The sequence below is a fragment of the Crassostrea angulata genome, chromosome 5 (assembly GCF_025612915.1).
Source record: "Crassostrea angulata isolate pt1a10 chromosome 5, ASM2561291v2, whole genome shotgun sequence".
Taxonomy (NCBI): Eukaryota; Metazoa; Mollusca; class Bivalvia; order Ostreida; family Ostreidae; genus Magallana; species Magallana angulata.
In genome coordinates this window covers 22,067,791-22,091,691 of record NC_069115.1, presented here as the reverse complement: position 1 = coordinate 22,091,691, position 23,901 = coordinate 22,067,791, and the positions used below count along the sequence as shown (strand labels likewise).

The 23,901-nt window shown below is 32.0% G+C and overlaps 1 protein-coding gene, 1 long non-coding RNA gene and 1 pseudogene across 2 annotated transcripts in view; 1 reads left to right on the top strand and 2 right to left on the bottom strand.

The window, feature by feature from the left end:
- Window positions 1-23,901, top strand: part of LOC128185225 (uncharacterized) — a 160,679-nt gene that overhangs the window by 77,629 nt on the left and 59,149 nt on the right. Inside the window, exon 7 of the mRNA XM_052854876.1 lies at window positions 866-975. Coding sequence (XP_052710836.1) covers window positions 866-975 — 110 coding nt within the window. The remainder of the gene's footprint in view (window positions 1-865; window positions 976-23,901) is intronic.
- Window positions 6,736-12,825, bottom strand: LOC128184909 (uncharacterized; annotated as a pseudogene).
- On the bottom strand, window positions 17,238-18,482 carry LOC128184912 (uncharacterized). The gene is made up of 3 exons (XR_008243789.1): window positions 18,365-18,482; window positions 18,097-18,161; window positions 17,238-17,682 (listed from the first exon to the last, which is right to left on the bottom strand). It is a non-coding gene; the product is annotated as an uncharacterized LOC128184912 (long non-coding RNA).

Genomic DNA, 23,901 nt, shown 5'->3' with positions numbered 1-23,901 from the left:
TAGCCACATTTTCAAACAAATTTTTGTCAAAAAAATTCTCAGCAACTGTTTATCGCAGATGCTTAAAATTTCTACACAGTATTTGTATTGGCATTCCATATCGTGGGATATATTTTTGTATCAATCGGACGTCAACTTCCTGTTAAATGACAACTTTGTTTATTTTTAGCCAACATTTTCAAACAAATTTTTGTCAAAAATTTCTCAGCAGCTATTTATCCGAGATGCTTGAAATTTTAACACACTATTTGTTTTGGCATGCCATATTGTGGAATATATTTTTGTATCAATCGGACGTCAACTTCCTGTTAAATAATGACTTTGTTTATTTTTAGCCAAAATTTTCAAACAAATTTCCGTCAAAGATTTCTCAGCAGCTATTTATCGCAGATGCTTGAAATTTTAACACACTATTTGTTTAGGCATGCCCTATTGTGGGATATATTTCTGTACCAATCGGATCCCAGCTTTCTGTTAAATGTCGACTTTGCTTATTTTGCATATTCACATCAGAGCGGGGGTATCACTAGTGAGCATTGGCTCACAGATATCTTGTTTTAATACTGTTTCATATAAAAGTTTCTATCATTATAAGGATATAGAAATAAATTAAATCATTATTAATAAAGAAATGAATTATTTTGAATAATGATACTTTATAAAAGCTGTTTTAATTTAGCACTCAAATCGATCAGTATACGATATTTAGTGCCAAGTATATGACTACTTTAAATACAGGGTTTCATCATACTCGAGTCACCAGCAAGGCCCAATGGCCTCTTGCTTCCTATTAATTCAATTTGTTGTTCAACGTATTTTGCAGGAAGATAACAAAGATTAATTGTTGATTGATTTTAAATTTTAGAGAAGAAAACTTTGGAGAAATGTAGTGGACCCAAAAGTGGCAATGCTTCAAATATGCGTCTACCTTTTACAGAAATTACTGCATCTCAAAGATCTGCAAGAGAAGCTATGGTAAGTTAAACTTTAAGCTTACTTTCTTTTTTATCATTCTTTTTTAGGTTTTCACAGTTGAATAGAAATGGAAAATAAAGATACATATGTTGTTCCTCATTTAAAAGAAAAATTTTATAGTCCTTTTGGGTTTTTTTTTTTTTGCAGAGAGCAACACAGAATGATTCTAAATTGTTAAGCTTTTCAAATCACCATGGTTTTTAGGTCACCTAAGGCACTCAGTTGTGTATTAAGGTCAAGATCTAGTAAATAATTACAGGTTGTCTTTTTCATGCTATAACCATTATGATGTCATAATTGATTGGTTATTAGGAGTCTCGGGGGAGAATGTTTCAACATAACGATTTTCTTTAAAAAAAAATTTCCAGTAAAAGGTCAACTTATGAGTGAACTATGTACCAAATATAAAGTTAATGGGTAGTTTATCTGTTTATCACGCTTAAATGTCATATGAAACGATTTCTATTACTATGATTTTCTTTCATGAATATAAAGCTTGGTATAAACAAATGTTAAAATACGTGAAGTAAGATTTTTTTGCCTTTGCATTACTGAGAAATAACTGTGAAAACTCAGCACCTGAAGAAATTCTTCCCCGCTTATCGTTCCTAATTTTGTGGATTTATGATGTCACACAGACCCACCGATGTAAACAATGCATCAAAACTAGTGTAATTTTACAGTAGTTTATCAATTTTATTTTAGTAATTTTTGCATATATGAATGTGTCTTTCTTTTCAAATGAGATCATTTGATTTCGTAGTACAAATGACAATAGTTTTAATTGGTCATTAAAGAATAAATCTAAACCCTATCAGATTCTCACCAGAGTAAAATCATGATGAAGATCCCATACTGCAGTGAAAATTTAACGAAAGAAATGCTCCAACATTAACAGCTGATTAATGAATTATCTAATCCTTTTGAAATAGAAACATCATTTTCTTCTTCGATACGTATAATGATTTAGCTACATTTAAAGGGAATTAAAACTAGCATTTTAATTCATTTAATTTATTTTGTCACATAAAAAAGTATAAGGCATGCCAATGAAAATGTTTGAGGCATTGTGTACATAGTTTGTATCTAAGAGCTGCTGTAAAATGCTGTAAAATTATTCTTAAATTTCATTTTAAAATGATATAAATTTCTGCCTTATTGATATATACATGTAACAATATCTTTAGAAAATACTTTGCGTGTGTTGCATGTGTATTAATGTTTTGTTAGCTCACCTGAGCTGAAAGCTCAAGTGAGCTATTCTGATCACATTTTGTCCGTCGTCCGTCTGTCCGTCTGTCTGTCCGTCTGTAAACTTTTTACATTTTGAACTTCTTCTCTAAAACCGCATATCAAATTTCAACCAAAGGACTATATATGATATGGGCCTAAAATGGCCCCTTAAAATGAACATCGTCATTTTACTCTAATTCTTAGTTTTCCTTGTACAAATAGGTATGTTATGTTTTAACATAATGTTCATTTTGATTCAACTGCCCACAATTTAGAAATAAGACATCGTAAAGACAACCTTTTCCCGCCATTTTTGCATTTTTAGCATAAAACAGCTTGTTTTCAAGCAGTTTTTCTTTTAGAAAACATAGAGCGCATGCTTGAACAAACAAAATTTTTAATCAGAGATGTATCTAGCCAAGGCTAATAAGTGACAAAAAAGTGACTTCTGACGTCATATACTGCCAGTAAGTGCAAATCAATAAAAAAAATAGGTGAAAAATATATTTTACATCAACTCTTCTAAAATATAACATAACATTTTGTTGTACCAGAAACACTTTAAATTAAAGTACTGAAGTACTGACAGGAGTTGATTTTATCGATTATTATTTATCTTAACATCAACGATATGTTGTAGTTTATAATCTCTATTTGAATTACGCACATTTCCGACAAGAATTTCGAGAAAACTCTTATGAATCTTGTTGTGTATATAATATTTAAAAATAGAATTGATTTCATCAAACTATGTATCGGTATTCGAAATAATATATAAATTGCAGAAATAAAAGTCCAATCTGTATTCAAAGGGGAGAAAACCTTGAAACTGTAGAAAAAGGGGGGTGCATTTAAAAAATCTTCTCAATAACTACTGAGTCCAATTCAACGTAGTTTAGCATAAACTATCCTTATGGGAAGGAAAATATAAATTGCAAAAATTAAGTGATAATACTGTTTCATATCTGAGTTATTACGAAAATAATAATAAAGGAAAGGCGTGTTTCAATCAGTTTAATAGCTTCGGGTTCGGCATCCGGTAAAATGGGTAGGCAAGACTTGGCCTGGGCAAAACAAAAGATTGGCAGTTATTAATCTGCCAATCTTATAAAAATTTCAGGATATTTGATGGACCTGTATATTTGTATTCGCTGTAAATATTGCTGCAAAATAATGCGTATTTGGAATTGACGATTGCCGATCTGCCCCGGCTTTTATTTTGCCACGGCCCGGGTTAGCATACCCATTTTACCAAGACTCATATTCCATACTTCTAAAACGAGGTTCTTTGTTTAAAGCAGCCCTGACATTATACGAAAAAGGGTCGATCTGACTATGATGAATTTGCTTGTTGTGCAACAGTTCGCGTATGAAGGGAAATTTTTGAAACATGCAAAATATATTGGTGCCGATTTTGTGAAGTAAATTGAGGCTAAATATTTCAATGCGTTGACAGTTTTCACACATGACGTTGGTGTTAGCTTGTTCTGATTTTCATTTGGTTTTCATTATTTATGCTTTGTAACCTGCAGGGAGCTATCGTCTGTATTTCGTGATTTTTACGTATCAAATCAAACAGAGACTTCGGTAAATTTGCAGTTAACTGTTTACCTGCGCAAATGAAGCAAAATCTGATTTATCAAAAAAGTACTGAAATACAATAATTCATTCTATCGGTAATTCGGCATTATCTTTTGCGTAATGGTAGATTAATGCAATAGGTTTTGTTAAGATGCTCGGCATTTTCTCGAGTTAATTCAGTTTAAATAGAGTTTGATACCGCTGACGAAAATATGTAGATATATATACATGTATATATCTGATTCATTTCGAAAAAATAAATTGTGTTCTTTATTTGTTATAGTGCATGTTTCTTGTGTTTAATTGTTTACAATTTCTATTTACTAACCATATTTGAGTGTTAAGCTTCGAATTATAAGCAAGATACAGAGATTTGCTCACAATTATATGTTTGTACACAGATCTTAAAAACTAAAGATTAAAAAAGTAAAAAATTTGTCAGATTTTCAAAGTCTGTTCTTCCAGAAACCAACATTAACAACTTATTGTATTGTAAACTTAACCTTTTTTCGTCATTATTACTCCTACTGTACATGTGATCCTTGACTGTGTTTGTGTACATTTGTATAAACTGATTTTGAACCTCAAATACCAGTGAACTGGTCTTGAGTGAATAAAAGAACTGAAAATCTTAGGCCATTCTTTTTTTCCATTTTAAATCCTGAATAGAAAATACCAAGTTAAAAATCTTTAGCTGAATGTTATAAACTTCGTGTGAACAAAATATGACTCAAACCTTGTCGAACTGTGAGCTCAGTATCTTGCTTATAATTCTACGATTGACGCTGAAATTTTGGTTGAACATTAGAAATTCTATATGAATTAGAGTATGTTAAATACTTGTACAAACAAAATAAAAGAATGATATTCTGTATATATCTACTGTCTGGGGCCCCCTGTTTATACAATAAATAATGTGAAATCTACATCAATTTTGATAGTTTTTCAGACACGAGTAAATAAAAACGACATTTTTAAAACAGTTTCCATAGTTCTGTCACATTTCTGTTGCGGGGATAAAGTAATTATTGCTATTCCTAAGAAAATATCACAGCGGAAAATTATCCTGGTTTGTACGCGAAATAAATATTAGTCACTTAATTTATCAAATTAGATTTTTGAATGTTTTTAATTTGAGGAATTTAGCACATTGAGGTACAATTTCCCTTTTAAGGGAGTATGGGACTCACACCAAAGTAATTAAAAAATTATTAAACTTGGTTCAATGGATAGCACTGTATTTCCTCTAACAGAATATAAAAAAAAATTAATAGGTCAATATGTTTGTTTCCATGGTAACGGTACCCAAACATACCCTTGTTGGAAATGCTCAAGCTCATTAAAATACACCGCTTGCAACAGAAATGAAGCAATGCTACAGTGTTTGCAATTATTTGATTTCATTTTTCTTATATGCTATGTATAACACATTAACAGAAGAATGATTTTTTACAAAAATATTTGGTCAACGCCTCCTCAGTATTTTACAAACTGCAACCGAATTTCCTCTGCATAGTTATATCCCCGCAAACGAAGTTTAGGGGGGTATATTGGTTTCACCCTGTCCGTCTGTCCGTCTGTCTGTCTGTCCGTCTGTCCGTCTGTCTGTAGACGCAACTTTGTCCCCCCCTATAGAATTTTTTATTACTGCATGGAACAGTTTGAAAATTTGTACATATGTTGAACACCATCTGAAGATGTGCACCTGCAATTTTTTTTAAGATCAGACAAGATTTAATGATTTTATGACAGTATTCATTTTCCTTATTCTATATATTGTACACTAATGTTGAAAAGAAAGGGAGGTAATCATTACAGATTTTAATAATTAATTAATAGAAAACACTCTAATATATATTTATATAAATACATCCAGATGGAGTTTTTTGTCTTTATGTCTTAATTAATAAAAAAAAATTATTTTTTATAAGTATTCTATCAACTGACAATGCAAAGTTTTTGTTTGTCAATGATAAATTCTTAGGAGCTAATGAGAACATCAAAGACAAGTGTGGCTGAATTCATTTGTCCCAAGGGAGCCATTATCTGAGCCATGGCTCAGATGGAGCATGTGTTTAGGGGAAATTGATAATCTGTAAAATGGGTGATGGTTTTGGGGCTATTTTAAAACTGTTTCATGTAAACCAAAAGGTCTATCATTATAAGGAAATAAATAATATAATTATTAATAAAGAAGTTAAACTATTTTTAGAGGTTGTTTAAATTTATTTGTCAAGTAATTTGATGAAGTGACCCTATTGGGCATTAATTTAAATGAAATTCAAAATTACTGATATGATTGTAGTGTTTTGGCAATTTTAAAATTGTTTGTAATATTAAATTTTCTTTTTTACATATTTTTACATAGTATGGTAATTATGGTAATGTTTTGGGAGTTTATTAAATTTAACAAGCTCATCAAAGAAAATCATAGTCCTATGGGATCAATTTTCTGATATGGAGTTCAATTGTGCCATAGGAGAAAGTGAGGAAAATTTGAAACAACTAATTGCATCTGTCAAGACTCTTATTAGAAAGATATTGAAAGTTTTATCAACAGAAGAGCATTGCTTGGCTACTGGTATTTCTATTCACTGCAAAGGGAGGGGTTATTGTCATTTTGTTGGTTTTTCTTTAAATCAATTAAATTAAAAAAATATATCATCAAATACATACATTTGTAAATGTATTACTGTTATAGATATGTATTTACATTGAAATTCTGACAATTTTGATTTTAATTTTTCTTTGTTAACTATTTTTTTTTTTTTACAATTCTAGAATTTTTTTTTTGTATGTGTTCCAAACCTTAATTATTATTCAATTCAATTATTTGTCCCATTTGAAATTAGCCTAGCGGGGTTATTAGTCCCATTAGGACAGTTCTAGTTCTAATTTGTTGCTTTTTGCGTTGACCTTTAATGAAAAATGGTCAAAAAATATATTTTAATATAATTAAAAGTCTTATTTTTGAACTGAAATAAAATGTTCAAACGTTATGCTTTCACCGGAAAAGGAAAAACTCACATGTCAATGACTTAGATAAAAAGATTTTGCAGTCTGAATTTCCTCTGGTCTATTTTTTCAATTTCGCGCCATTTTCAATTAAACACTATTCTAATGTAGATAAATTAATCAATACCAACTTTTTGTTCAATAAACACTTGTCAATTAATAATATCTTTATTTCAATGCTAGTACTTTATAAAATTCAGCAAAAATGTACAAAAATATTCATTTAAATCCCAAATTTCCTCTGTTTAACTTGAAATTCCTCTGTAAAAGTACAAATTTCTAAACTATTTGCACCTTATAACAAGATACCAGGTGGGAACAAAATAATTGTAATAGGTATAAACAAATAAATATTTAATTTATGATTTCCTACATGTATCTCATAACTATTTTTTCAACTCTGAAACATATAAAAGGATCAAAATCAGCATTACATCATGTACAATATGCAAAGTATAAAGGGCGAATTTAATTTTAAGCCATTCGGTAGAACAACATCCATTACTGTTACAACCATATAATTATTATGGTATGAATTTTTTTATACTAATCAAGTTTATACTGGACATTTAACTCCTCACATGTATATGTAATAAATCAACAGACTTATACAAATAATGCACCCAAATCAAAAGCCCTCTCAACATTATTGCATGTGTTACCAATCTAGCATAAATAATGAAGCTGACAATTATCGCTCCAAAATGAACAACCCTCTCAACATTTGTATTACAAATCTAACATAAATATTGAAGCGGACAAGAGCACAAGTCCTTGGCTTATCCTTGGGCAAGGATGTAGTATAAACATCTTTTGAGATACTGTATGACATTGAAAGTTAAAGTTTTGTGTTATTTTTCACAAATATAGATCGTTCCTTTAGATTTCTTTAACATGATTAGCATCCAATGTTTTACCAATATTTGTGTCAATGTTTGTCCAAAGTTTGGAAATCATTGTGCTATCTTCATCACCAACTATTGTCTTTATACGAACAGACCCATCATGCACATCCTTAGCCATCTCTTCTATCATGTCACTCTCCATGGCCTTCGTAGTTCTGTTCCAGTTGATACTGCAACCGTGGAGAAGGTGTTGACAAAGTATATGTGCGACAGGATTTCGATCTTGTTGAAAAGTTTATATTTTTCCAGAAAATGTCCTGATCATAGATGAATGACCTGAAAGATGGGAAATAGCATCAACTAAAATACTTATACGTTGAGAAATATCTAAACAAAAACTATTGTGACATTCAAACACAGGGATTTCTTAGGATGTACAATTTATGGTTCATTAAGATTAGGGCTGGGACAATTCAGGGTTTATTCAATTTGTTCGATTTCTATTCAAAATGCTACTGTAACAATTCATTTTATTTTTTTCGATTTGATTAAATATAGATCAGCCTTAATATTTCTCATTATAAATGAAATACTAATCTTTATCTTGTACATTCCTTTACTTAAGGATAACAAACAAAAAATTCATATAAAAATTACCTAATTTAAAATTTACTTATAAAATAAAACAAACATTTTTAATAAATGACAGATTTTCAATTGGCACACTCATGCTTAGAGTATTAAACATAGTAAAATCAATGAAAACAAGCATTCTGAGAGTATTGCGTAAGCAATACACATCCCCTACCGGTTTGTGGAAATTGTGAAAACAATGCACTGTTATGCAGAATATCAAACCCGAACAATAAAAAATTGGAATTTAAAAAATCAATTTCTCGAAAATATGTCAACCAGACGCTACAAAAGTGTAAACTTGATCTGTAGTTTGACATTTTGAATCTGTTCAGCAAATTTCATATCATTCCTCAAACGCATAAAGAAAACAAGAGGCCCAGGGGCCACATCGCTCACCTGAGCAACAATTGCCTTAATTCTGATCAAATTAGCATTACAGTATCAAAATATCTTGACAACTGAGTACAGTAGATCTTGCTAAAAAAAAATTGAAAATCTGCCAATTTTTATCCACCTCTTATTTTTTTAGTAAAGCCCCTTTTGTTGTACCTGTAAGAAGATTTTTCTCTATTCCTATAACCCCCCCCCCCCCTCCCCATTTCATGGCCCCACTATTCTCTAGGGAATCATGGTTTCATCAAACTTAAATCTACCTTTAATCTCATAACCTGTGCTTTCACACTAAGTACTGAGTTTTGGACTGAAAACTTTCCCAGAATATTTTTAAGCATTGTAAAACTTGATCCCCCAATTTTGGCCTCACCCTACCCCCGGGGACCATGATTTGAACAAACTTGAATCAACACTTCCTGAGGATGCTTCCATTTTAATTTGAGCTTTTCTGTCCTAATAGTTTTAAAAAGAAATTTTTAAAAAGATTTTCTCTATATATTCCTATGTAAAACTTGATCCCCCAATTGTGGCCCAACCCTACCCCCCGGGGACCATGATTTGAACAAACATGAATCTACACTTCCTGAAGTGCTTCCATTTTAATTTGAGCTTTTCTGGCCAAATAGTTTTTGAGAAGAAGAGTTTTAAAGATTTTCTCTATATATTCCTATGTAAAACTTGATCCCCCAATTGTGGCCCCTCCCTACCCCCGGGGACCATGATTTGAACAAATTTGAATCAACACTTCCTGAGGATGCTTCCATTTTAATTTGAGCTTTTCTGGCCTAATAGTTTTTAAAAAAAAAATTTTAAAAGATTTTCTCTATATATTCCTATGTAAAACTTGATCCCCCAATTGTGGCCTCACCCTACCCCCGGGGACCATGATTTAAACAAACTTGAATCTACACTTCCTGAGGATGCTTCCATTCTAATTTGAGCTTTTCTGGCCAAATAGTTTTTGAGAAGATTTTTAAAGATTTTCTCTATATATTCCTATGTAAAACTTGATCCCCCAATTGTGGCCCCACCCTACCCCCGGGGACCATGATTTGAACAAACTACACTACCTGATGATGCCTCCACTAAAGTTGAGCTTTTCTGGCCTAATAGTTTTTGAGAAGAAAATTTTTAAAGATTTTTATCTATATATTCCTATGTAAAACTTGATCCCCCAATTGTGGCCCCACCCTACCCCCGGGGACCATGATTTGAACAAACTACACTAACTGATGATGCCTCCACTTTAATTTGAATCTTTCTGGCCAAATTGTTTTTGAGAAGAAAATTTTTAAAGATTTTTTCTATATATTCCTATGTAAAACTTGATCCCCCAATTGTGGCCCCACCCTACCCCCGGGGACCATGATTTGAACAAACTTGAATCTACATTACATGAGGATGCTTCCACTCAAATTTGAGCTTTTCTGGCCTAATAGTTTTTGAGAAGAAATTTTTAAAGATCTTCTCTATATATTCCTATGTAAAACTTGATCGCCCAATTGTGGCCCCACCCTACCCCCGGGGACCATGATTTGAACAAACTTGAATCTACACTACCGGATGATGCCTCCACACAAGTTTAAGCTTTACCGGCCTAATAGTTTTTGAGAAGAAGATTTTTGAAAAATACCAACAAATTTTCAATAATTCTCAATTATCTCCCCTTTAAAAAGGGCGTGGCCCTTCATTTGAACAAACTTGAATCCCCTTCACCTAGTGGTGCTTTGTGCCAAATTTGGTTGAAATCTGCCCAGTGGTTCTTGAGAAGAAGATGAAAATGTGAAAAGTTTACGACGACAACGACGACAAACAACGGACAAATTGTGATCAGAAAAGCTCACTTGAGCCAAAGGCTCAGGTGAGCTAAAAAGTGTGGAAAACTGAAGTGGGACAGACAGAGGGATGGACAGACAGACAGACAGACAGACTGATTGACGCAGAGGAAAGCTATAGTCCCCTCCGGTGAAAACCGGTAGGGGACTAATAAATGGCACAGTGATAATCTCTGGGACTATAGATTTCAGTCAACAATATATGGAATATTACAGTTAACTTTTACCCTGCTGTCAAATCATTGAATTTTGTGAGGTCTAATTATTGGGAATTGTTATCATTCATTAAAGGTTCATTGGGATGCAATTTCATGGATTATTTTGCACAGTTAATGGAGATTTTTGGGGGGTTTTTTTGAGGGTTTTTTTGTGTGGGTTTTAATTTGTTCATATGAAAGAGTATACCCCTGAAATCCATTAAAATTAAATCAATCACAGAGATACCAATCGAAAGTACATGTAGTTTATGTAATTTATCAAATACCTGACAAACTGTTATGACTTCCCACTCTCTCTCTCTTCTGCCAACCAGCATATTTTTATATATAGCTCTTCTTCCTTAGGAGATCAACACAGTCTAAAAATGGCCACGACCATCGAGGTCTCTTAAATACATATCTGCTTACATCCCTAATTCCACCAAACTCCTCCACTATCTCCAACCACAATCAGACATTTTGACAACTTCTTCATGGTCAACATCTGTAATATTAAGTTACATAATCAGGAATTTTTGCACCATGAGAGAATATTAGAACCATTTCAACAAGACCTTGGACTTTCGGTTGGTCATAGCTATCTTTTTCTGTCGTCAAAGCAACTTAAAAATGACGCGGTATCAAGTGAAATATGCACCGATTGCGTAGTTAAGCTCAAAAGCCAGACAAATCTTGTCGATTTCAAACAGTCATGGCTGAGTGGCCTACAATGAAATAGACAAGCCTACGTCACATTGCTGTTTGACAGAACTACCCAAAGTCCAAGGTTTTGTTAAAATGGTTCTAATTGGAACATCAATTGGTTGCCAAATTGATCAGTAAAAAAAATATATGCATATGTACTTGATATTATAAAGGCATAAACAGAGGGTAACTCAGATTTAACAAACATATCAATATTTACTGGAAGAGGGACAGTTATTATTAGACACTGACTTCTAAAATCTTCACTTTTAAATTAGTTGTTCTCCAATCAGATACATAAATATGTACATGCAAATCTTTCCACATGAAGAAGGGCATGGGGCTGTAAAAAGTAAATTTTGAGGGAGCATTTATTGTGAAAAGACTGAAAGTCACACAAAAGCTCCAGACACTGTTTTAACTTTAAAAAGTCACCATCTGAGGTTGATTTTTAAATAAAAAGAATGTACTTGACACCTATTTCACACCTATTTGAAATTTATTTTGCTGTCAAAATGTGTATACCATAACAAATATCATTAACTAAAGTGTTCAATCTGTCTTCCTATTTTAAAATACATCTCCTGACGTCATTGGTTTCCGATAGTTTAACACCTAACGCCACACATATTGGCTGTCAGTTTCCGGGTAATAACAATTTTTATCTAAACTGAATCATTTTTAACCTCACTCAGACATAGCATCTGAAATTACTGATACAAAATCAAAGTGGGTTGTCATCATATGCAGTTTCTACTTGTAGCTAAAATATAAACTTGATGCCACATAATTCGACTAATGGCTATGCACAGAGACGACAGGAGATTTCGTATGTGTGGTTTAACATCATTTTGGAATGAACTCATGCATTGAAAATCAACTACTCGAAACATCTGATTTTCTGAAGCATGTGAGGACATGATACAAATTCTGATATATTTTAGAATACACTATAATAATAATGAAAGAAATTAAGAATTCTACTGGGTTCTGATTTATATGTGTATTGAACCATACTGTCAAAAACTTGTATACATGATTATAATTATTTTTTTTATTATGAAATTACACCTCAGGTGCTTGGGGCTTTACTCACGAATGTGTACGATGCCTACTTATTATAGATATAGGTATCTTACATATTCATGAGCAGAGACCAATGCATGCAAGCACCAGTGCATTACACCGGCATAGCATAAGAAAAATTCGATGATGCCCATACCAATTTTATTTTCACTCTAATCTCGGCAAGATTCGCCAAAACTGAAAAACTGTAGAGACGTCTGTAAAAAAAATTCAGTCTCGACGAACTTAACCTCGCTAAGATTACCAAATACTTTCACTCTATCAATGAATGCAGGTCAAACCTGGACAGATCGCTTTAGCTGGCGTCGAGTCATCTTCCTCCATCTGTGATGAGAATTATTCAGCTGTAATATCAAAATATGTGATTGGTCTACCCAAGAGAGCGTCCACGTTTGCTCTATGTGACTAGAGCATCCTTTCTCAGCGTTCAAAATCAAATCCACGTTTCCTCCGCATTGCCGAAAACCGAACCGATATTTATGTCGTAAATTAATATTTTTTTGTTAAATCAACTTTTAATATCATTTATGTTCACGTTTTATTTTAAAAAGAAACTATGAAATCCTTTCCACAATAAATTTTATTGTTAAATACCTTAGAATTGAACCAACAGATTTAACGACTGCGAATTGGTTTACGTCATTCGGAGTTGCGCGGTAGATTCAAAATCGTGAGTCCCATACTTCCTTAACATCTATACATGTAGGATTTTTTAAATAAAAGACAATAACTATTATATTTTTTTTGAAAATACAATAACCAATAAGTAGTTGATGAAAAAAATGTACCTATATGCTCTCATATGTTTTGATCGCTTTACAAAGTGGTTGGGGGGGGGGGGGGCAAAACGAAAATATAGGGAATTGGAAGTTAACAACTTAACAGTGTACCCCTACCAAATGTTTAGTTTTATATCTTGCGTGGGATTTTCTTATTCTGGTAAAAAATAGTATTTCATGAAGGTACAATGTCAAAGATTACGTGTATGCAAAAATAAGTGTAAAATTCGAATACTTTACAATATTTAATATGTTTTACGGTGTGACCGTTGGGGCGAGCGCAGAAGGAGTCACACATAGATCTGTCATCATTGTTAAATGCAACCCGTGGACTTAACCAAACCAAAAAACTTTGGCTTTGTCTCGAAAACTTTTACCACCGCAAGGAACCGGAAGATATCAAACTTTTATTCCAATGGTCCCTTACTAGGTTTATACACTTAAACAAAAAACTACCACTGAGCATTAATAAAATGTTAAACAGACTTATTAGAATATTTTGATAAACACAAAGCCAGTTTTTTTTTTATTTTTGTATCTCTTCTTTACCTTTTAATAATGATCATTAAAATCAATAAATTGTGTGTCTGTGTTATTTCTCATTTTGTTCCTTGTTGTTACCGGTGTTTTAATTTTCCTCTGTGACATCAATTTTGTTTTTAATCTTTTAAATTTTTGTACGCTATATAAGCGTTGTAGACATGTACCCTCCCCCTTTTTTTAGTGTGTGATATCCAATATTATTGAAAGGTTTGACCACATATGCAACTATAACAAATACATGTAGATATTTTAACAGTTTCATTTTTTTCTTTTATTTATTCATTACAAAATGACGTGGCTACACGTAGATCTAATAATGATTAGACTTTTCTTTTATAATAATTTTTTGTCACCTACCTAACGTATACAATGATTGGATCAATGTGACAATAAATTTAGCATGGAACTTGCATGTGTACTTACTGAGCAAAAAAAATCATCAAGACAAAAATAATCAGCCAAAGAGTCCCCGTTAATAGTGAGCGCAGTATCAGTATTAACGGTGACTCCCTACTGTGTACTTCCTACACGTTACATTCAGTACAGATACTTGATCCACCTCTAAATGAATCGCGGGAATATAAAACACGAGATCAATGTGACGTCATACTTAACTTTTTGCGCTCGACAGTTTTCGTAAATTGTCGGACAAATTCGGGGAAGGAAATGACGTCATAGGTACAGTTTTTACGTAAGCACATGTGTTGTTTACTTTAAATGTTTTTAAAAGGATTTTTTATTGTTAAATGAAAATGATGTATGCGATTTACAGGTAAGAATTTTCCTTAGAAACGCTTCCTGTTCCGCCAAGTTGCTATGCACCGCAAAGGATCACTGGGATAGTAGAACGTTTTCACGTGGCCTCATAAAATTTTCTTTGAACAATGTGCAGATTTCAACTCGAATTTCCTCCGTTCGTACACGTTGTCTATGGAGCTCGCTACGCGAGCGGCGCTTCGGGCCGCCTCGCTGCGCTCGCTATTATCCCCTCGCGCAACTTGTTGTGAAGGGGATATAGCATCGCTACCGTGCGTGTGTGTGTTCGTATGTATGTGTGTATGTACAGACCCTGAAACGTACTACTACACCAAAAAAGCGTGCGACTTTTGTGCGAGAAACGTTTATGTAAACTGTTTAGCGTTTCGTGTAAACCGTTTAGCGTTTCCTGTGAACCGTGAAGCGTTTCGTGTAAACCGTGAAGTGTTTCGTGTAAACCGTTTAGCGTTTCGTGCAAAGCGTGTAAATCGTTTCGGGCAAAGTGTGCGAGAACCGTGTGAAACGTTCATCAGATTTCATTCGGAACTCTCTGACAATTTAATTGTTTCAAAATAGCGCTCGTGTTAAACTTTACATTAAACTGTTCGTGTTTGGCAAAACTCCTTTGAGATATTCTCGTATATAAAAAATCTATAAGAAATGATATACTTATCTTTTTACAAAATTGAATTAATTTTTAACAAACAAAAGAAAAGTACACGTATTGAAAGAAGACTAGTTACTGAGACTATTCGGCTGTGTACAACCAGTACATATAACCTTGGACATCGGGTAAGACATGCACCTGGCTGAACCTGTCAATCAAACTCTGTGTATTCGTTTTCATTGGATGGTCACGCGTCTATTTTTTTGTCAATAGCCAATAGAAATTTAATGACTTCAAGGTAGTTGGAATCAGTATTTGATGATGCACACGATTTCAATGATAGATTATTTAACATTAATTTGAACAGAATTAAATGTAAACATAGAAAGAAAATATACTGTTCATTTTTATGAAATGCGGGAAGTAAATTCTTCTGAATCCCGATTAAAAATATTTCTACAAGTTATTATTTTAATTATTAAACACTGATAACGGAAAACAACAAGTAATTAACACACTGAAATTTTCCTAAAATGTACACATGCAATTAGTTATTATGGGAATCTATATGCATGGTACAATGTACATAATTCAAATAGATTATGATAGATATATTGTACGCCGTTATGCGGGGCGCGAGTTATATATACGAATATTGAGACAAAAATCTAAATCATTTTTTATTTTTTGTTCTTTTCGAAATCCGAAATAGTAATGACAACTTTCTTTATTGTTTAATCCATTGAATTTTTTCTGTGATATTATGTACGGAACATTTATTTACGCGAATGATTCGACGTAAAAAAATTAAACGGTTTTTTTAGCATTTTTCTAACTTATGTGACTAATTTAATTTTGCATAACTTTCAAAATATTCAATGTAAATAATTACAGGTTTATTCACAGTTAGTATTTTTACATCGTATTCTCCGAAACCAATAAAAACATTCATGTGAGAAGAAAAAACAAATCCCGCCGAATACTGAAAAACCGATTTCAGTTTGTAATCATACGAATTTTATTTTTGGTATTGAATATTGTGTTACGGTAACTTTTTTCTCTGGAATTTTTATTATTAACGGCACTAATTAGAATCATGGATATTTCTTTTGAGCAATAAATATATTTATAGAAGTAATATTTTTGGCTTATTCTGTGAATAAATAATTAGGGCCCCGCAAGGATTTGCGGGTGCCCTATAGTAATCACTCCGTCCGTCCTTCTGTCCGTCCGTCTGTTACTCTTCCGTCCAAATTTTCTGTTTTTTTCTAATAACTTATTGTACGGTTTCCCAAACAAGTTCAAATTTTGTATGGTAGTTCAGTAGGCAGAAACACATATTTTGATGCTAAGTTTCGTTCTCTATGTCTTCTGGTTTGGAGCTGGGGTGGTGGGGTAGATTCCTTAACTATGCATAAGAATGAATGAGCAAAGAGAGATAACTGCATAAGAATGAATGGGCAAAGAGAGATAACTGCTGAGAATGTTACCATTGTATACATGGAAGGCAGTGCAATATACCCCTGCGAGATGATCATGAACAATTCATGATTTTCCCTTGAATGATTCATGAATTATATTCATGAAATGTTCATGAACAGTTCATGAGGATCCCATGAACTTATTATTGGACATTTTAAAGTCATGAATTTTTGTTCATGAAAAAATGTTGATGAATATTCATGAATATAATTTTTCATGAATAATTCATGAACAGTTATATTCATGAAGCTTCATCATTTGATGAATGTCCAATAATAAGTTCATCGGATCTTCATGAACTGTTCATGAATAAGTTTAATGAATCTTCATGAACTGTTCATGAATATCATTATGAATTTTGTTCATGAATAATTCATAAATAAAATTCATGAACTATTCATGAAAATTCTTACCTTCTACATTTTGTATATAAAAAGGTAAAATCTCCTAAAAAATCAAATATAAAATAATTTATTATATTAATAAATTGAAGAATAATGAGACAATATCTTAAGTATCACATAATTCTTATGTACTGACTATTAATAAATTGAAGAATAATGAGACAATATCTTAAGTATCACATAATTCTTATGTACTGACTATCACTTTAAATAATCAGCAAGTTTAATAAAGTTGTTTTAAAAAACAACAGGTAATGATATCAATACTAACTCATTACCTTTAAAGGAATGTTACAATATTAGAATTGACATACCAATATGCAATGATTTGAAATATAAGTGACATTAGAATATGATTACTAGTTGATAGCTATCAATATGTTCTTTATGAAATCTTCCTTTGTTGCATCTTCCTTGCCTCTGCTCATGTTGATTTCACTTGTATTCCATATATTGCAATGTGCATTTACTGCATGGTAGGTAAAATGCTCCATCCTTTAAATGATTATTTTCTACAAACCCAGAGTGTCTTGGTGACAATACTTCTTGGTGGCAATTCTTCAGGCTTCACATATAGCCCCTTCGGTGGCAGAAGAGTTGTACCCCTGTACTGTACAAAAATAATATGACAAATAGCAGTATAATTATGACATGTCGTTTAAAACATTTGGAACATCAACTAATCATTCAATCATCTCATTTAATTCTTATTTCAAATAATTTTATCAAATGATAAATGCTGAAATTGAACTAAAGCTTAAGAATGAGAGTGCCTACCCTAGAAAAAGTGATATCGCAGAAAAATAAAACAACTCAAGATAAAACAAGATGAAAAATTCAGGAGAAAACATAAATAGGCATTATTGCCTGCTGTTCAATCCATTTCAATGTATCAATATACTTGAATAAAATACTTCTTTAATTTATTACGATGAAACTATAACTGTTTTCAAATTTGTAAATGATACTGGCCATCCTATTAGAAATTTTCAACTACTTGCAATAGCATTTATTTATTACTTACTGAAATTTATGTTCAATGATCACTATCTTTAGGGCTGTCCAATATTCTGGTTTCACTGCATAATTCTAGAGTAAAAAACAATTTGTATTAACTCAAATGACATCAGCATATAACTTTACCTTGTAATTGCACCGATTTAGGTATATCAAATGTTCAAAAAGAATTTCACTACAAATTTGAAATGTTTGAAAAAATGAACAAACTTAATCTTACGTTTTGACTCCCTCATAAAAGTTATTTCAATATTCATGTATACATACTATATTACCTTTAATACCATTACTTTGAACTACATCTGCTGCATTATCTTCTTGCATGTTCCATGCTTAATTAATCCATCGCTCATGTTGAAGATCCGTCTGCTTTCATTCAAAACGTGTAATCACTGGGCGGAAGTGACGTAATAGAATCAAAACAACTCGCTGACTGTGTATTCTGAGACTCTTTCATTTGGTTAAATAATTTTTTCAACATATGTTAATAATAATCAAAAAAATATCTTTAAATGAAACTAATTATAAAATGCTTAAGTTTTCATTATTATATTTTCAGAGATTGAAGAAACGTACGATTTAATATCGTTCGGTTTACACAAGTTGTGTCTGTTAAACTTCAACCCCCTTCGTTTTTGAACCCTCAAGGTTTTGGAACTTAAAAAATAATTTACACTCAATTAAATATTCTTTTATACTTTATTTCTATAGTTTGCATTAATGTTTTAAAGTAATATTTTCATTATTGCTTATCATTAAGTTAATTGACAAATTGAAGTTCAGTGTGTTTTTGTAACGGAGGCGAATCGACATGACACCTCATAAACAATGGCGGACTCCTCGAAACTCGGAGTGAAGTAACGGTAGTTGTCTGAGTTTAAACAGCTAATCATAAATGAATTGTTGGAAGTTCTCAACGGAATATTTACATAACGGATTTGTAACTTCTTAGAATGAATCGCTTTCAAATGTGTGCAACAGTAATGCCTTTTACAAAGAAACCGCAACGGTTCTAAACTCGATGGGGTCCAAATTTCAACCGAATGTGCTCGGAACATTTTCTCTGTCGTTCTCTCAGGAACAGAAGCACTTCGTCTTGTGTGTATTCATGCTTCTATGATAGACTGACAACCTACCACGTCTTTAATAAACTTGATATACAATGTACTTCAAACAAGTTTGAATTCAACGTATACTAAATCTTTTTTCCAAAGAAATATGCAAAGTTTTAAATTATTTCACTTTTCAGTTTAGTTTACAAGATTTTTAACAACATAAAACAGCCATAATGTATCATCTGCAAAGACTGATTTTTCACTAATAAATTATGTCATTTAAAAAAAAAAAAATTGAACAATGAAGAAATTAAGCGTCAAATTTAGGATCTAGTAATGACCATTTGATCATGATGTCTGAGACCTTCGCTGTTGTCAATGAATTTACATGTTTCTGAGAATTGAATAAATAAAGTAACTATAATATATCACATCTTTCTTTTTCAAAATTAAAGATGCCACATTTATATAGGTGTTTGCATGAATATTCATGAATGTTCATGAAGACTGCTTTTTAATATTAATATTTTAAGATGTATAATTTTTTTTTAAAAAGATAGTGTTCTGAATACTAGAGTAAACTATGTTATTTATAAAAGTATTTGAAATTAATTATATATTTCGTAAATTAGAACTTCATGAAAATTCATGAATGTTCAATACCTAGAACTATTTGAATACCAGGTATTTCCTGTATTCTTGTATATTCATAATTTGTTCATGAATTACATTTTAAGAATATATTCATGAATAAAATTCATGAACCACCTTTATGAACCAGTTATGAACCAGTCATGAATACATCATGAAACTTCATGAACGGTTCATTAAAGTTCTTAAAATCATGAATTTCATCTCGCAGGGGTCTGCAACTGATGTTTGATTTTAAGTTGAGGTCAACCCTGGGTGATACAATGTATTTGCATTCACTGAAGGCTTGCATTTTATAAAACACCTGTTTAAATCTTTTTTAAATACACATTTGATTTAGTTTTTAATTTAGTTTTTTTATAAGACATGAGGTTATCCCTTTTTTATGTAGATACAAGGTTACTATTTAGAGTTTTTGGACATTCGGGAATAATCTTGAAATTTTAAAAATACAGTTGTTACTTATAATTTTCATATATTATTTTTTAAATGTAATCAAATTAAACTCTCATTCCATGAGCTGCACCCTTAAATTTTTACCCCATTTATTTTTCATCATTGTTAATATAAAGAGGATGGAATTCAAAGTTTTTTTCACTTCTCTATATTAATTGTCTTAGCGGGGCCCTTCCTGACTGGTCAGTTTTCTAGTTTTTTGCTTTAAATATAAGTAACTAATTAATTAAATTATTCAATTCAATACCTATGTACATATATGTTTCTAATATCAGTATTTCTATTATTTCGTGTTTTCTTAAAATTAATGCTTACTAACAGAGTCAGGGTAAAAATCAGAGAGGACCCGAATCGATCAGGATAAAAGCGTGTACAAATCGTGTGAAAAGCGAGCAAATCGTTTCGTGCGAGAATCGTTTCGTGTAAACCGTTCAGCGTTTCGTGTAAATCGTTTAGCGTTTCGGGCAAAGCGTGCAGCGTTTCGTGTAAAGCGTTTCGTGTGAACCGTTTAGCGAGCGTGTAGCGAGCGTGTGGTGTAGTAGTACGTTTCAGGGTCTGTATGTATGTGTGTGTGTATATGTGTGTGTGTGTGTGCACTCCATTTCAATTTTCTAGTAAATTAATAGAAAACCTTCCAATAGAATTTCCTCAACCTTTGCACAAATATGCCTCATTGTAAAAGATTAACACAAATGCAATGTCATATTAATTGGCCAAATTTTTATGCAAAAACTTAGATAAAATTCACCATGGTAAAGGAGGGGGGGGGGCATACATTATGACAAAATTCGTTCAAAACTAAAAATATTTATCATAGATTGCACACTTCTGTGAAAAAGCAAATAAAAAATGCATGTGACTTTCCAAACCATTAACTCTTTTCCCCTTAGAGGTTTCTATCCTTTAACCCTTAATGCCGCGTTTTGACGACCCTGGCCATATCCTTAATGTCGACTTTTGACGCACCCTATATACAGCTTTTAATTAGACCCCTCAACACCTTTTGTTTATTATAAACATTGATCGGTATACACCTGGCCATGTATACAGATGGTTGTTCACTCATTCTAAATAAAGATATCACGTGATTTACCTGTGTATGGTGGCGTGATGCATTACAACAATAAAGATGGCGGACTACGATGCAGACATCGCACATGTTTTCACTTTTTGTTTATAATTAAGTTTAGAGGCAGAATTTTCTAGATTTATTGGTAGCGAGATTAAAAGATGAAAGCCAGATGTCAAATTCATGCAAAATTTTGTGGAAAAATCGGTGTAGTTACAGAAAACGGAACACAAGGTGTGCATTACCTGCAACCCCTAAATACACGAATATACCGGTAAATTTGTATTTTTTTCAAAAAGTCAACACACTTATTTAGTTAACATGCTAGATTTATCAAATCCTCTTACACCATTTATCATGTTTATAGGGGAAAAAAACGTAAATATAAGTCTGAAAACGATAGACATGAATTGAAAAGTCAGCCACAGGTACATTTAATTATTTACTATCAAAAAACAAATTCCATGATGATAATGGAATCTTTCTATAAAAATTATTAAATAATTATTTGTAATACATACATTTTTAAATATGTTTATCAAGTATCTGTTGTGAAATTATTCTTAATAAAACTTAAATGTAGAATACTCAGTTTTATTTCCATATACCTGTTAGCACCTGTATTGCATTATTAGTGACTTAAAAAAAATTTTTTCAATGAATATTAAAATTTTAATTTATTACAAATCCATTGATATATAATTTTCTATGTGTTTGATTTGCTAAGACCTGTAATAAGTCTATTAAAAAACACACACAGCTGTCTTCAGTTCATCTGAAAACAGTCTAAGGGTAGCCCAGGGTAGAGTGTCAAGGATATGGCCTATGTGTCAAAAGGTGGCATTAAGGGGTAAAGAGTTAATACTATAACAAATTATTATTTTATTAAATCAATGTTAAAATCAATTTTGTATACGAGTTATCAATTGAAATTTCTGAGTAAGAGTTATCAATCTTCCGCTTCACTTCTTTGAAACCAAAGTGAAAGTAAGCAGTTCAAATCAACAACTTGATATTTTTTGGATTTAGATCTGGTACAGGTAAAAAAAAAAGTAGTTTTTGCAGTAATGAAGGGTTAGTAGAATGTGGTCTTCTCATTAACATAACTATATATTGCTAAATAATGCATCCCTACACACAATAACTCATGTCGCGAGGGGATGCTCCACTTAGCGGTGCCCTTGCTTTTTTTTTCTACCGAGGGACCATATGGCACAATATCTTTAGAACGCCCATTGTTGCTCAGGTGAGCGATGTGGCCCCATGGGCCTCTTGTTAAATTAGATCGCGGAAAAATGGCATTTAAGGATTTAGAATTGTATCGGTAAAATAAATCGGTTGTTTGATAAAAGTAGTTGTGAATGAATGTGAAAATTGCGGAAGAAAGTGAGATAGAAGGGATCTGTGAGTAAACACCACACATACATGTTGTAAAATCAAAACACCGCACATACAAGTACACGTATAAAAATCAAAACATTTAAAGAAATTTCTCTTAGACTAAATATAATTAAATGGTAACATATTTGTGAATTTGAAAGCGAAACAAACAATTTATTCATGAAGCAAATGAGGCACCACGAGGCCTATTAGTTGTTTAGAAAAAAAATCTTAATGAATTGCATGAACGTGCAAATGAGAGAAAACGATCAGTTATTTTTGAATTGCCACTTTTATTATAAAGATTAAAATAAAACAAATATACATACATATATCTAAGTTATATTATACTTGCATGTAGATCTATGAAGAAGATAATTCATCCCCGTGGAGTCTCTAAACTGATTACAGGTACACGCTATCAAATATAAACGCACACGATTTCATTTCTCAAGAGAAAAAATACTGCCGTGGTTGATTATTGTATAATTATACAAGATTTTATATAAAATAGTATTTTTTTCTTTTAAAATGCTACAAAATGACATGGATATTTGAATTCACAACATAGCTTTATGAGGCCATTGGGTCTTACTGACCATAAGCAAGGGAGGTAAGCCACGTAAGTCAATGTTCCTTAAGTGATTTTGATCGACTGTGGCGCTCACATTTTGCATAAAATATTTAAAAAAAACAATGTCTGTCCTATTAAATTGGCAATTATTAACTCATTCCTATTTATAACTCAATATGGTCAGGATATTGTTTCATATGACCTTTAAATTTTGGTTGTCATCCCCAGCATTTTATATGGGATTTAATAGAAAAAATGGGTTTCCATTGTCAATTTAATTTGGAAAAAATTTCAAATACACGATTTTCTTTTAATTTTCAGTGAAGAAAGTTTAACGTATAAGTAAACTTTTTGCCAAATTAAAACAAAATTTTCCGAATACTTTTTATGCTCTCCGCCGAATTTTATCGAATAAAAGGAAGTTAAGGAATCAAATGGAATTTCATTTGTAATAGATAAAGAAATTCCTTAATTTCCACTCACACAGATCATGAAAAGACACATGTATATCATGTTTTTATTTTGCAAATTATATTTTCAATTTTAATCATTGACGCTGCAATAAAAAATGCACGACATTTGATTTTGTCAATTTTTACGTCAAAGTCTCAATCAACATCATCGCAA